General features: G+C 44.1%; 1 protein-coding gene across 2 annotated transcripts in view; it reads right to left on the reverse strand.

The window, feature by feature from the left end:
• PRPS2 (phosphoribosyl pyrophosphate synthetase 2) overlaps positions 1-9140 on the reverse strand; it is a 39092-nt gene extending 29952 nt beyond the window's left edge. Inside the window, exons 1-2 of one of the 2 annotated variants that reach the window (XM_084788853.1) lie at positions 8878-9140; positions 506-698 (exon numbers count right to left, since the gene is read on the reverse strand). In XM_084788853.1, the coding sequence (XP_084644979.1) occupies positions 506-698; positions 8878-8999 (315 nt within the window). In that variant the 5' untranslated portion in view covers positions 9000-9140. The remainder of the gene's footprint in view (positions 1-505; positions 699-8877) is intronic. The other variant, XM_084788854.1, reaches the window with a different exon arrangement.
• Positions 9141-14805: the final 5665 nt, after the last annotated feature.

The raw sequence follows: 14805 nt of genomic DNA on the forward strand, positions 1-14805 counted from the left end.
TAGTAGAACACAATATTGCAACTGGAGTTCTCACTTTGATCCAAGGCAGTGAAGCAATTTGGATGGTCTTCAATTTACTTGTACTCATTGAAGCACATGGGTATGTGTGTGTGTGCATGCGTGTGTGTGTGTGTGTGTGTGTGTGTGTATGTGTGCGCATGCGTGTGTGCGTGCATGTGTGTGTGTGTGTGCATGCATGCGTGTGTGTGTGTGTGTGTGTGTGTGTGTGTGTGTGTGTGTGTAAGTAAATGTGTATATTTAGCTCCCTACACCACCTTACAAAACTCTATCATGATAAGCATAATGGTATTTGAATGCCTTTGAAAACATACATTGCCTGTGTTGACACACATGATGGGTTCAATGACAAGTCTGAAACAGACAAGGTAAGGACACATATTGACATGATCACTGAAGAGGAAAGCTAATAATTCTGGATAGTCTGATAATGGCAGTAGGTGAGGAAACTGTGGTGAACACAGCAGGTTTCTAGGGTAGGACACACCTCGCCTACCTTGTCCTTTTTATCTTGCCGGGCGTAGGGGAAGCAGGGTATCACAGCAGTTACCCTGGATGAGGATGCGATCTTGCACGCGTTGATCATAATGAGTAGCTCCATCAGGTTGTCATTAATCTCCCCGCAGCCGCTCTGGATGATGTAGACATCTTCCCCTCTCACACTTTCGCCAATCTCAACGCTACAAAAGAACACCATCTGTCTTAGATTTCTTCACTAAGAAAAGCGACTTAAGGAGAGGAGAATTTCTTTTGGCGCCACAGTTCAAGGCAAATTCTATCATGGCTGGGAACTTAAGGTGGAGGGACCTTGAAGCAGCTGCTCGAATTGCAAATCTCAATTGGAAGGCCGAGAGTAATGAGGGCAGGCTGTTCCCACTTAGAGAGTCCAGGACCCAGTCAGGGAATGGTGCTACACACTGTGGGTGGGCCTTTCCGCCTCAGTTAACACCATTAAGCTAATTTCCCACAAGCTGGCTCAGGGGCTCATCTCCCAGGTGATCCTGGATTCTGTCAAGTTGAAAATTAACAATTAGCCAACATGACACCGGCTCATATCAGTCCCCGAGACTCCCCGAGACCACTCCAACGTCAGCAATCCAGCAGATCCAACCACGGGCCTCAGCTCACAGTCATAATCCTGGCTCTGACTTATGAGATGACATGGACACAGAACAGAAATCAGCAGAGGGGGGAAAAAGTATACGCGGGAATCCAGGTGTGAACTTCCAAGTGTTCTTCCCCAGGGGAGTCACAGAAACCCAGCCCAAACCATCTAGCTCAAAGTAGCCAGCAATGAGCTGTGACTACCTGGGAATGTTGCCTCCAGGGAAGACTTACAGACTTAGAGCCCAGGGCTTTTATTGGAAGCCGATCCTGCAGTCCCCTACTGCCTAGTACACACTAAAATGCTAGCTTTCCACCAGGCAGGGAGGAGTGCAGTGTAATCCACATTGTTTCCTAGCTGTTAATAGTTCACACACAACGAGCCATTCTTATCAAAGAATGGTGTGGGAATCCTTGTCAGAGCTCAGTTCCCACAGGCCAGCCAAGAGCTGACTTTGCAAGGAGCCTTTCTATGTTCCAGGCCTTCTCTGATTAATTCCTTATGGTCATTTTTCGATGATAAAAATTAAGCATGGATACTGTCTTAACAATTCAAATCATGGTAGCTGGAGATGGCTCAGTTGGTAACGTGCTTACTAGCACAAGTAAAGGGGACCTAAGTTTGGCTCCCCAGAATCAACATAAAAAAGGGGGGATAGGTGCAATGGCGCGCGTGTCCATCTATAACCCCAGCACTAGGAAAACAGAGACAGCAGATCCCAGGAGTTCACTGCAGCCCCCTGAATAAAAGACCTCCACATTTAGTAAAAGTCTCTGTCTCAAAAAGTAAAGCAGAAGAGGATAGAGGAAGGCATCTGATACTGCCTCTGGCCTCTACATGCTCATGACCAGGGAAACATGAACACATATCACACACAATCAAATCATGATCAAAGTATGGCAGTTCAGTCTATAATGCCAGTACTCGGGAGGCTGAGATAAGAGCTTTGCTCCTGTGAGTTCCAGGTCAGCCTTGGCTACAGAGCAAGAACTAGCCTCTGTCTGTCTCTCTCTGTGAGACTATAGCTTAGTGAGTGAGAGAGAGAGAGAGAGAGAGAGAGAGAGAGAGAGAGAGAGAGAGAGAGAGAGAGAGATGCACACTTTTTCTGAAAGGCTTATTTTTTAACAGCCTGGAGACAGCAATTTCAATCTTTAATAGCTTTTCAGATGGTGGTTTATTTTCAAGTCTCCAGCCACCATTCGAGACTTGAATCTTGGTCTTTGATGAGGCATCAAGTATTGACTTCTCACTATGGAAGATGAGAATTTAACAGCTCTTCCTCTTGGCCCCATCACACAGATGAACATGTTCCACCCTCACCATCATGTCAATACTGATCAGTATTCAAGCTAAAAGACTGACTGGCCGCTACCTTTGAACTCTGGAAATGATGCGCAGAGCTGAGCCAGCACGTAAACTAAAATCAACATTAATATGTTTTCTTTTTTGCATGACACACTCTTTCTCTCTCTCTTTGTGATACATTCAGATTCCATCTCACGCAGCCCAATGACAATTTCAGTCTCTCAGTGTCAGTCTTCAAGTCCATCACCACGTTCTACCCACAGCTGGATGACAGGAGCGGCGCAGCAGCCGTAGGAATTCTCACCACCACTTTGCTGCACTCCATTTCTCTCTTTTTGTGTTCCTTTCGTGATATACTTCCTTGTTTTGCTGGTTGTCACCCTGTAGCTCCTGGAGAAAAAGTTAGTAGTAGCCAACTTTTTGAAAACTGCATATCTGAAAGCTTCTGTACTTGCAGTTAGAGAATCTAGGGGCATTCAGTGTGGGAGAGGCAGCTCATCCATATTACTTGGCTGCCACACAGAGAAGGGAAACTTCATGCACTCTGGTATGGCCTTCCCAGAGTACCGCAGAACAAAGAATCAGATCAGCCCTGATAGAACTCTTGTTTTAAAATGGCAATCCTTATCCAACAGTTGGAACAATTTGATATATTTGGGACACTGTGCACATCATGTGAGTTTTGCTTCTGTGTGACTCTTTATATTGAAATAGAATGGAGAAAACTGGGGCAGTGCATGTGGCTCAATGGTAGACTATTTTCATAAATACATATGAAACCCCAGGTTCCGTCATCTGGACTGAAGAAAAAATGAATACAGAAAACTTCAATGTGCCCACCTGAATACAGCTACTTAAAAATACAGCATTAGAATTTGGTGTGGTGGTCCACACTTACAGTCCCAGTCAAAATGACTTTGAATTCTTCTTTCTCCTTCCTCCATCTTCTAAATGCTAGGATTCCCGGCGGGAGCCACCATGCTGGATATGTGATCACACTCCGGCATAAGGCTCTGTGTTAAGGACGCTACAATACGATGGAAACTGGGATACATCTCCTTATTTTGAATGCAAGAATGAACACGATTTGGGGTTAATGAGGTTGCTCAGTAGGTAAAAGTAGATGCGGCATAAGCCTGACAACCTGTGTTCAGTCCCTGGAAGCCATACATGAAGCTGAATGGGGTGGCATACATCCGTAACCCCCAGAACTCCTACAGAGAGCTGGGAGGCTTAGGACAGGAGAAGCACCCAGAAGCCTGAGGCCGAACTAGTCTGGAGTATGCAGGATGACAGAAACAAGAACCATCCTTTTTTTTGCTAGTGCGAGAAGAGAACTGACTCCTCAAAAGCTGTTCTCTGGCATCCACACCCGTGTCATGGAACTCATATGCACATACATGCACACAAACAAAATGACATCAAGCATCAGGCTAATTTAATTTGGAAAGCGAGTATTACATAGCCCAGGGGCTGACCAAATACAGCACACAACCTGTTTTTGTGCCTCCCCCCATTAATGTAGTCTCAGTAGTGAACTTCCTCCAAAGATAGTTATACCCTAATCCTTTGAATATATTAGATTATATGGCAAAAAGGGATGAATATATGCAGATGGCAAGAGGCATGCAGATCAGTTCATCTTAAAACAGAAAGATCATATATAACTATTTAATTTTACCCCACGTGATCATAGCTGCCCTTCAAAATGGAAGAGGAAGACTAGAGGAGTAGAAAGAGATGTGATGACTGAAGCAAGTCAGAGAGATCCTCTATTGCTGAAGATTCTAAGATCCCAGGGCTGTGGGGTGCCTACAAAACGGAAAAGGGGGCTGGGGCTATAGCTTAGTTGGTAGAGTGCTTGTCAAATATGCTTGAAACCTCATGTTTGATTGGCCCCTGCCCCACCCCCGTAAGGTAAAACCAGGTATGATGATACACACCTGTGATCGCAGTGCTTGGGAAGTGGAAACAGGAGAAATTCAAGGTCATCATCAACCATAGTTCAGGGCTAGCCTGGGCTACATGAGACTATAAGAAAAAAAAGCTAGAAAAGGCAAGAGAACAGAGTTCCCCATGAAGCTTCATGAGCGAAGGTACCCGGATGACCTATTCAGGACTTGTAGCTCCCAGACCTGTAAGACAAAGCAGTAACAGAGACTACATGTGGCCCGCAATGCCTAAAATATTTATGATCTGGCTTTTTACAGAAAGTTTCCTAACTCCTGGTCTTATGACTGTTTATCCCACCAGATCACATTCTTTGGCCTGCCTGCCTTTCCTCACTAAGAAACTGCAATCCTCCTGTGACTAGCAGTCCAGGGGAGCACAGAAAACACCATGGCAACATTTCTTCCCAAGCCAGTTCCGCTTCTACTTGCAAAGATCTCCACACCTCTATCTGTAGTATAGGTCTCTAGTGGGCTGTGTGGATCATCAGCCCAAGGGCAAGAGACCCTCAGACAAGAACGCTGAAGCATATGACTGACTCAATGCTGAGGGCCTGTGGCAAGTTAAAAGATGGCTGCATATTTTATAATATTTCTTTCTACTGTGGAAGAAGATTTAGGCCCCTTCCCTAGAATCTAGTGCCTTCCCTAGACCCAAGAGGGCATTGTGTTTGACAAAAAGAAAAAAAGAAAAAAGAAAAAAGTTATAGCAGCGATGATATACCGACTTCTAAGCCCAGGCCTTAACAGACTGGTACTTAACTACTTCCTGTCTATTGAAAGTCTCCCTCCTGGATCAAAGCTTTTATGCTAGAAAGGAACCTAAGCACCCCTATGGAGTGATTCTTAATCAAACATCCATGGGCAAACTTACCAGTCATGTGGGTGGGCTGTCTAAAAAAATTGAGTCCCAAAGCCCCAGTACCTATCTTAACTGCCACCACTGGAGATAGAAACAAGCCCTTCTTGCTCTGACCTGCAGACTTCAGGTCTGGGAGCCAAATGAACATTGATTGCTTTAAGCCGTAGAGTTCTTGTGATTTGTTAAATGGCAGTAAATAAACTGAGCACGGAGTCCCCTGATATAGGTAAGGACCCTGAAAGCAGTAAATTTTTTTTTTGTTGTTTTTTGAGATAGGGTTTCTCTGTGTTAGCCTTGGCTGCCCTAGACTCGCTTTGTAGACCAGGCTGGCCTCGAACTCACAGAGATCTGCCTGTCTCTGCCTCCCGAGTGCTGGGAGTAAAGTCGTGCAACATCATGCCCGGTGACAGCAGCAAATTAATGGAGGATAAAACACCACAAGAGATTTGGGATACCATCATGAACACTGTCCTCCAAGTCCTGGAGGGTTTCTGGGGTCAGGAGAGAAGCTGGAATGCACTTTCTCGGCACAATGGAAATTATTCAGAGATGAGAAGGTAAAGTGTAAGAGTGTCTACCTGATTAACTAGCATTTAAGAAACCTAGGAACTGAGGGGCCCAGGGCCAGGCACAACATTCAGACTTCTGCTGCTCACTCAGCAAGAGGCACTGAGGAGGACCTTATATACATTGAATCCATTTTCTTTTTCTTTTACCCTTTGATGTCTCATCTCTACACCAAACAGCCCATTTGAGGGCTGTGTGTAAAAAAAAAAATCAACCTCTGTCCATGTGTAGTTCATGAGAAAATTCAGCACACTACACTTTTAAATTTCTCTCTATGATAGAAACATAAAATGTACCTAGGTTTCATCACACATGTAGTCTGCAGCCCCAGCATTTGGGAGGTGAAGGCAAGAGAGAGGATCATGGAATCAGGGCCAAACTTAGTGACACAGTGAGCTCCAGACCTGCCTAGAAGACATGCGACCTTGCCTCAAAGAAAGCAAAAGCAAGCCAACAACTACAACAAAGAAAGCAAAAACTCAACCCAACCAATGTAAGAAATGTAAAATGGGGTGGGGTTGAGGGAAGGCCAGGTGTGGTGTCGCACACCTTTAATCCCAGCACTTGGGAGGCAAAGCCAGGTGGATCTCTATGAGTTTGAGGCCAGTCTGGTCTACAAAAGTGAGTCCAGGACAGCCAGGGCTACACAGAGAAACCCTGTCTCAAAAAAAACCAAAAAAAAAAAAAAATGGAATCGAGGGGTTTTCAGCATCTTATGATCTCTAATGGCCAAGTGTGGTCAAAAGTTAAGCAAAACTAAATAAAACCAAGTCCCTTTCTACTTAAAATAAATGTATGACACTTGGACATCTGAGTGAGTTTCACCTAATAGCCTAGAAAGGACTTAGAGCAGATATCCAATACTAGCCCAGCAACAGACTCATCTAGATTAACCATGCTCTGCAGTGAGGGATTGTGCTGCCCTGAGATAATAAGGAAGGGCTGCTTTACTTCATTTCAAAACCCACTCCATCCAGAAATGTCTCCTTTATTTACATGACAACACCTTCTGAAAGAGGCTTATTCAGTTAGTGTTTTCAGAGCTGCTGACACTTGGATAAAGACTAACAAAATCCTGTAGTACTCAAACCCAGCTGCACCCCTCTCCAAAGTCCTAGAGCACCCTCCATATATTAAAATCTCCCAAGGGAGCTGTGGATGTAGGTCAGTGGTTGAGTCTTCTAACTTAGCATGTGCAAGGACCTGGAATCCATCCTCAAGTACTGAAAAGAAATGCAAAGTGACTTTTAAAAAAAAAGGCATGGTCTCATATGTAGCCAAGCTGGTCTCAAAACGCCTGTGTAGCCAAGGATGCTCTTGAATTCCTGCTTTTCTGGCTTCTTCCACCCAAGTGCTGGGATTGTAGTGTGTGCCACCACATCCTGCTGTGATGTGGTACAGGGGATCAAGTCCAGGGCTTCGTGTATACTTGGCAAGCAACTCTACCAACTGAGCTACATTCCCCAAGCCCAGAGTGGCAATTTTTAGCCTGAATTGTCCACATAATAATACTATCCACAATCATCCAAGCTGTGTAAATGGAGTTTACCACCTAGAAAAGGTCACATGAGATGCACATCACTTTTAGAAAAAATCATCTGTCATCAATATCATCCTAACTCTTAGCTGGGTCTGGTGACAGACAAATCTGTAATTCTAATACTTGGGGGGTAGAGGCAGGGGTACTCCTGTGAGTTAGAAGCCTGCCAGGGCTACACATTGAGTTCGATACCAGCCTAGATTCACAGCAAAATCCTGTCCCAGAAAATGAAAACCAAACCAAAATAAAACAAAAGGGAAAAAATGCCCCTAACTTCACAAATTCTCGATTGACTCAAAGTCACCAGGATTTTTTACTTGCTTCAGGAAATTTCTAAGTCTTAGATTTCACATTGTTGTCTACAATCCATTTCAAGTTATTTTTTGTAAATATGGATTATCATCCCCCCCCGCGGCCCCCCCCCCGTAAACTTGTGGATGGATGAATTGGACCGCTGCTAAACGTAGAATGTTTATCTGTCACTGTGCACTCTATATACTTGGTTAACTGTGCTAAATGAGGGAAAAGAAATTGCCTATGGGAGAGTGGGACAAGGAGCCTCCAGTCCAACTCCGGAGGACTACCACCTGCCTGGCTGCACTGAATACTGGTGACCATCTCTTGTTGGACCTGTCGCAGTGTGTGGCTGATCGCCTGGGTCTGGAGCTGAGCGAGATTGTCACCAAGAAGTTCAGCAACCAGGAAGATCAGATGGGACCCGCAGCAGGGCGAGAAATGGATGGAATTTTTGCCAAACTAGGGTCTTGTTGCTGTGTGCAGCTGAGCTCCATAAACACAAAGAAGCTATTAGTTCACAGTATTAGATGCAGCAAAGTTAAAGGAAGGCCGGGAGCGCTCAACACGTGCGTCCTGCTTTCCCACACTCTTTCCAACTCCCACACAATCCCACCCTTCTGGATATGGCAGTGCTCAACACCAGGTCTGCTCCGGAGTCACCTAAGCAGCTGGCAATACTCCGATCACAGCCGCTGGAAGTTGCATTCGAAAGTTCTCCAGGGAAACCCACTGCCCGGGACCTGTTCAGAACCTTTTCGACCACGGTTCAGCCTGGCTGAGACTAAGCAACTGGGGCGTGATTCACAGATGTCTCCCCGCCCCCACCATTCCCGACAGCGATGTGATGCCCACAGGCTGTGCCCACTCTTTCGGACGCGCTGTGGCTGCTCCGATGTCGTTCTTCCGGACTGAGGACACCAGGCTGGGCGGTACAAAAGAGGGGCCTGGGGTGTCTAAGGGTCTACAGGTTGCTTAAGTCCGGGTGCTGGAGGCCCCACCACCAGAGGCACAACAGCCTAAAGTCGCGCGCAGAGACTCTAGGGTATCCGGGTTTGGGGTTCCGGGTTGGGGGGCGACTCCCTTGCTGGACTTCTTTCTCCCCGGGAGCAGCCGCGGTGGCTCAGAAGCCTCATTGCTGCCGTCCCGCCCCGGAAGGGAGAGCACGGAGCCCACGGAGGTTGCCCGCCCGCGGAGGTTGCCCGGGCATGCGTCAGGCCCTGCTTCAAGCTCCCACCTGGTCTCCTGGTTGCTGAACTTCTTGGTGACCACCTTGCCTAGCTCCAGGCCCAGGCGATCGGCCACGCGCTGCGACAGGTCCTGGTGAGAACTCCCGCTGAAGAGCACGATGTTGGGCATGGTGACAAGCGGGAACTGAGGGGTGCTCTGGGAAGGAGACGCAGACTGCTGCTACTGTTGTTGCTGCTGCGGCGGCCGCTGTTGCTGCTTGCAGTGACCCCCGTAACTGGTGAAGCGGGAAAACCTAGGGGAGGGGAGGTGTTGAGGGAGGAGCCAGAGAGAGGCGGAGCAGCTGAATAGTCTCTGGAGGGTGCTGGGAAGCAGCTTCTGCCCACGCAGGCTGGGCAGCAGGTTGTGAAGCACTGGGTGGCTCCCTAAGCACCCGGGTGCATTTGCTCCGTTGGGGTGCACAATGCTCCACACATGCCTTCTCTGACTTGCCTTTAAGTGGGGAGGTCGACGAACCAGATGAAGTGGGCACAGAGAGCAATTGTGGGAAAGGGCCCTGAGATGGCTCAGCCAAGAGCCGCCTTTCCACCCGGAAGCTCCAAATCCAGAGGTGATACCTGGGGTTCAACTGCACCCCGAGTCTACGTAGGCCAGACCCACACAGCGGCCTGTATTTGCACATGAGAATGAAGCATGTTTGCACTTTATGTGATGGCATATACTACTTACGAAGATGGCCTAAGAAAAAGGTTTTCCCACCAACCAGAATTCTCTTTCATTAATTTAGATGTGTATTTTTTTAAATGAACTCCAATATTTTTGTTTTAGTTTTTTTTTCCAACAAAAGCTGAAACTTTGTTTTCTTTCTTATATAAATGCCTGTCTTCTCTTTTGCCTCTTGGTCCATGAAACCTGAAAAGTTTACCAACTGGTTCTTAAGTGTGCCGCTCTGTAAATGAGCAATTGATGAGAGCCACCCTTTGAGCCCTAAGCTCAGGTGCAGGGGGAAAACCTAGTCTCAAATGCCCAGGTGATTCACTAATTGACTGGGAGGCCTTATTTTTATGTAGATTGGCTGGTCCTCAGGCGTCCTTCACAACTTCCTGGTCCTTGGATTCTCAAGAATCTGACACCCACTGGATACCTCTGCTTTTCCTGACCCCTCCCCCCACCTCAGCTTTTCTGAAGAAGCTAATGCAGTATTAGAGGCGAACGCTGGGTACAAAGCAGAAGTAAGGAAAGGAGACTCATGGAAAGGATATTTGTCCTGAACTCCTGGAGGAGTGGGGCACTAAGTGACCCTGATTACCATTTTTAAAGACTCCAGAGACTTATTAACCTTGTCAGATAAATGGTTGGGCTTTACTAATGTCCACCAAGCATTGGCTTGCCATCACTGGCGCTGAATTGTCAGCACTCTAAAGTCGCTGCATGTATCGCTGGGATTTTGGGAGACTGTCCAGATTGTATACATCCTTGGGTTTTTTTCATCTGGTTCCTTCCTTAAACGTTGCAAATAAGTCAGGCATAGTGGCACAAGCCTTTAGTCTCAACTCTGGAGGCAGAGGCAGGTGGATCTCTGTGAGTTCAAGGCCAGCCTGGTCTAGTGAAACCCTGTCTCTAAAACCCGCTACTCATCCCCTCAAACCCAAGCAAATTGAATTTATGAAAGGGTTTCTTTAAATCGCCAAAGATCTACTTACCAAAGTTCTCCAAAGCACCATTCCATTTGTATTTCTGCCCCTTTTCCTTTTGCTAACAGAGATGTATATATCCTATTGTATTTTTTTAAGAAAGCCAAGGTGATATAAGTAATCTCATCAATTGGGAGGTTAAGGCTTGGGGATCAAGAATACCAGGCCAGCCTGTGCTACACAGTAAGATTTTCATCTCAAAAACAACTGGATCAACAACAATCTTCCTACAGTGAGTGTTAACCTACACCCAGTCATGTGCTTCATAAACATTCTGATGACAGACTACACCATTAAGATTATATTGTTTAATGATGCTGCAGCTGTTTCAGTTCATTTATGTACACTCTACAATCTTATATGAGCATAAATTCACCTTATGATATATTTCTCAAAACATTCCTAATGTTATGTGGCAAATGACTGTATTTCATAATACATTAAATCTGCATAGTAAATTACTATAGAGAAGAGATTTTATACTCATATCCAACCATATGTCTAAAAATGTATTGAATGAATCTGCTAACATAATTATACTTAAACTCACCTAATAAAATTTATTACCGGCAATTTTACTATAATTCTTTCTGTCCTTAAATATTTGTTTCGTAGATAAAATTTATGAATCACAGAATTTTTCTAAATATATACATGCTTTTATTAGGGAGAAAGTAGTTTTTGATCACTGTAGGGGCCTAGCTTCTTTGATAACAAAACTGATGGAGTATTAAACAATATATGTTAAAGCTCCTATTCTGTAGGTTAATTCAGAGATGAGATTCTAGAAGCTAAGATTAAATTGTGACCTTGGTAGTAGCAGGGGATAAAATATCTGTGTTGTCATGACAGAAAATGGTTGTTGAGGGACTATCCTTGAGTGCTGAATGCACAAAGAGCAAACTGTGCTTCCAGTAGATAAAGATACTAATGGGAGTCAACCAAAAGCACCCTAAGTAACAGATTGCACAAAAGACCATCACTGAGAAGTGTACAGGCTTAAGAGAGCAGCTCTAGATTTTATGTAAACATTTTCTCTCCTGAGCACCTTTGTCCTTGATCCACAGGGGACAAATTGTGGAAAAACCTTGATCTATAACTCTTTCAACTTTAGCTCAACTGGTGGTCAGACTGGGTGATTCTTTGTTGTGGAGCTCTACTGTATATATAAGATGCTAAGAAGCATCCCTGGTCTCAACCTCCAAGAAACCAGTAGCCTCTCTTCCCATGTTGTGACAACCAGAAGTGTCTCTAGGCACAAAATGACCCCAGGTAAAGAATCAGTTGTCTGAGTGAGTGAGCCCCAGGCCCTTTCCTCCTCTATGTGGACTCCATGGTGCCATTCAGGCTTCCTCACAATGTAGCTACGGAGTTGCAGGAGGGAGTCTTCCAAAGAGACAAATCCTGGTGATAAATGAAAACATGAGTGGAAACCTTGCTATGAGGCTTATCTTGTACTCTACCAACAAAGTAATTAAAAACAAGATAAGCCTTGTGAGCACTTACCAGCACTCTCCTTGCATCTTGCTTGCTAATATCCTGCTGCCCGAAGCAAGTCACATGATCAAGATCAGAGTCAGTGTGGCAGGAATGAACCAAAGAATTGCACATTAGGTCCACCAAAGTTCTGCCACAGGAAAAGTCCTGTCTGAGTGGTGTGAAGGGCTCCAGGAAACACAGCTTCTGCTCACCATTTAAATTCAAAACAAACCAAGACTACATACTTTGTGCATATGGGCTTTCATTCCTTGTCCATATTGTACAATATTCATGATCTTAAGATTGAAATATTTGTGACAAAATTAAAATGGTGAGAATCTTCATTGTTCGGAATGTGACTTCACTTATGAATGGAGAAGGGTGAGATGGGGGAAAGAATCAGACATTCAAACAAAAATACAATATCTTGTATTTTCTGTTCCATTTATCTGATTTCTTTTCACATAGTGAGTTTTTGGTGTGTTTGCTAAATGAATTTATTTCTCACCTAGGACTAATGTATGGAATAAATAAATCAAAGTACTTGGCTATTCACAGGGAGCAAAGGAATCAGAATGTGAGTGTTCCCGCATAATTGTTTTCACTTTACAACTGTGCTGCCCCAAGTTCATATACTTTAAGCTTCTTATATAATTCACATTTTGAAAATAGCATGAAGAAAACAGTGCAGTCATTTCAATAATACATGTTATTTAATACAAAAATATCTAAGCTAGTATTACTCCAACATGTAACGAACATGAAAAGAATAATGAGATATTCCTTGTCTTGTTTTGGTAGTAATCCCCCAATCTCTGATGTATATTTTATACCTACAAATTACACATTGCAATTTGGAATGCGACTTTGCCACACCTGAAGTGCTGGGAAGCTAGGGGTGGCTAGGAACTGCTGCTACCTTTCAACAATGAGTTATAAAAGCACTCAAAACCAAGGTCTCTTGACAAGTCCATTCTCTTAGCAAATAATGCAGAGATAATTAGAAAACACTGACGCTCAACAGCAATTACGTTCAGAAGAACCTAAAGTGGTGCCTCGAGGATGGCCTGGTGGGTACGAGAGCCTGCTGACTATGCTTCAAGACTTGAGTTCAGATGCCCAGCACCCCAAATAATGGCCATGCAAAAACCCAGTGTAGCCACATGGCCATTCCCCTGATCTGGGGCTTGGGTGAGTGGAGATAAGAGGATTTCTAGGGCTTGTTAGGTGCCAGCCAAGCACCAGGTTCAGTTAGAGACCTTGTCTCAACAGAAGAAAGAGGAGATGACATAGCAGGATACTTTAAGTCCTTCTTAAGCACAACATGTATGAGCACTTACACACACACACACACACACACACACACACACATCCCCATGTGTCCTAAAGTGAGTTCAATTTTATTTGTCATCAAATACTTTACTGATTGTCATTTCTACATATTTACTGACTACTTACAATTTTTTTCAGTTGAGGTTTGAGTCCATCCATCACATAGGTTTTGGAACTGTTAAAGTTATTGCCACATTTCCTTCCAGCTGCTTCAGATGCTCACCTAATTCATCTGTTCCTTGGTTGGTTATCATAAAAAGGTAAGAACATTAAACTATACACATTCATCCAAAATAAATAAAAGACTTCACTGGGAGAGGCAAAATGATAAAACTAATGGAAGGAAACCTATACAAGTCTGCATGACTGTGGCTCAAGCAATGATTTCTTTGATATCATTTGAAAATTATAAGCAGCAGCCACTACAAAAAATGCATAAGCTGGACATCAAAACTAAAATAAAGAAGAACTTGGTACTTCAAACGATAGCATCAAGGAAGTACAAGAGAACGCAAAGAGTGATAGAAAATGGTTATGAATCCTATATTTCATGAAGAAGTTGTATCTAGAATATGGTATGGGAAATGATCACAATTCAATGAACAAAAAAGAATTCAGTTTAAAAGTGGGCAAAGGAGCCTGTACATGGATTTTCACAAAAGCTTTGTTCTTTTGTGTCTAGTTGTTAAAACTCAGTAACATCTAATATATTCTTCAGTAGGTGAAAGGCTAAGTAAATTGTGATATGCCCAGGTGATGGAATACTATTTGTGGATAAAAGGAAATAAACCACATGAGATCAGGCATGTTCAGAGTGGTATGTCTAAATTAAATAAATAAATAAATCCTCAAACTATAAAATGATATGGAGACCAGGGCTGAGGATGCCCCTCAGTTGGTGGCGTGCTTGTCTGACAAGCATGAAGACCTGAGTTCCACCCCAAACATCATACAAACAGGATGTAATAAGCATGCTTATAATCCTAACACTTGGGAGTTGGGGACAAGAGCATCAGAAGTTCCCAGCGTAGTTTGGCTACATAGTAAGATAGAGAGAGATCAGTGTGGAATATATGAGATACTGCCTTGAAAAAGAAGCCATGGAGGACACTCAAGTGCATACTACCAAATGAACACCATTAATCTGCATGATTCTAACTGCATGGCAATCTTGAAAAGACACAACTATAAATACAGTTAAGAAAGATCAGTGCTTGTCTGGGGTTTGAGGGAAACGATTTCTTATGTTGGGTATGTGTGTTTGTATATTTGTTAAATCCACAGAAGGTACAGCATCAAGAGAGAATACTAATAACACTGACCATAATATGCCACATAAGTGTACGGACGATAGGACGCTCACCACTGTAGTGTTGGGTGTTGAGTGTAGTGAAGGCTTTGCACATGTGTGAGCAAGGGCTCTACCTTCTTACTTCATTTTGGTGTGGATATAAAACTTCTCTAAAAATAAG

The sequence above is a fragment of the Acomys minous genome (genome assembly GCF_964271855.1).
Source record: "Acomys minous genome assembly, chromosome: 7".
Lineage (NCBI taxonomy): Eukaryota > Metazoa > Chordata > Mammalia > Rodentia > Muridae > Acomys > Acomys minous.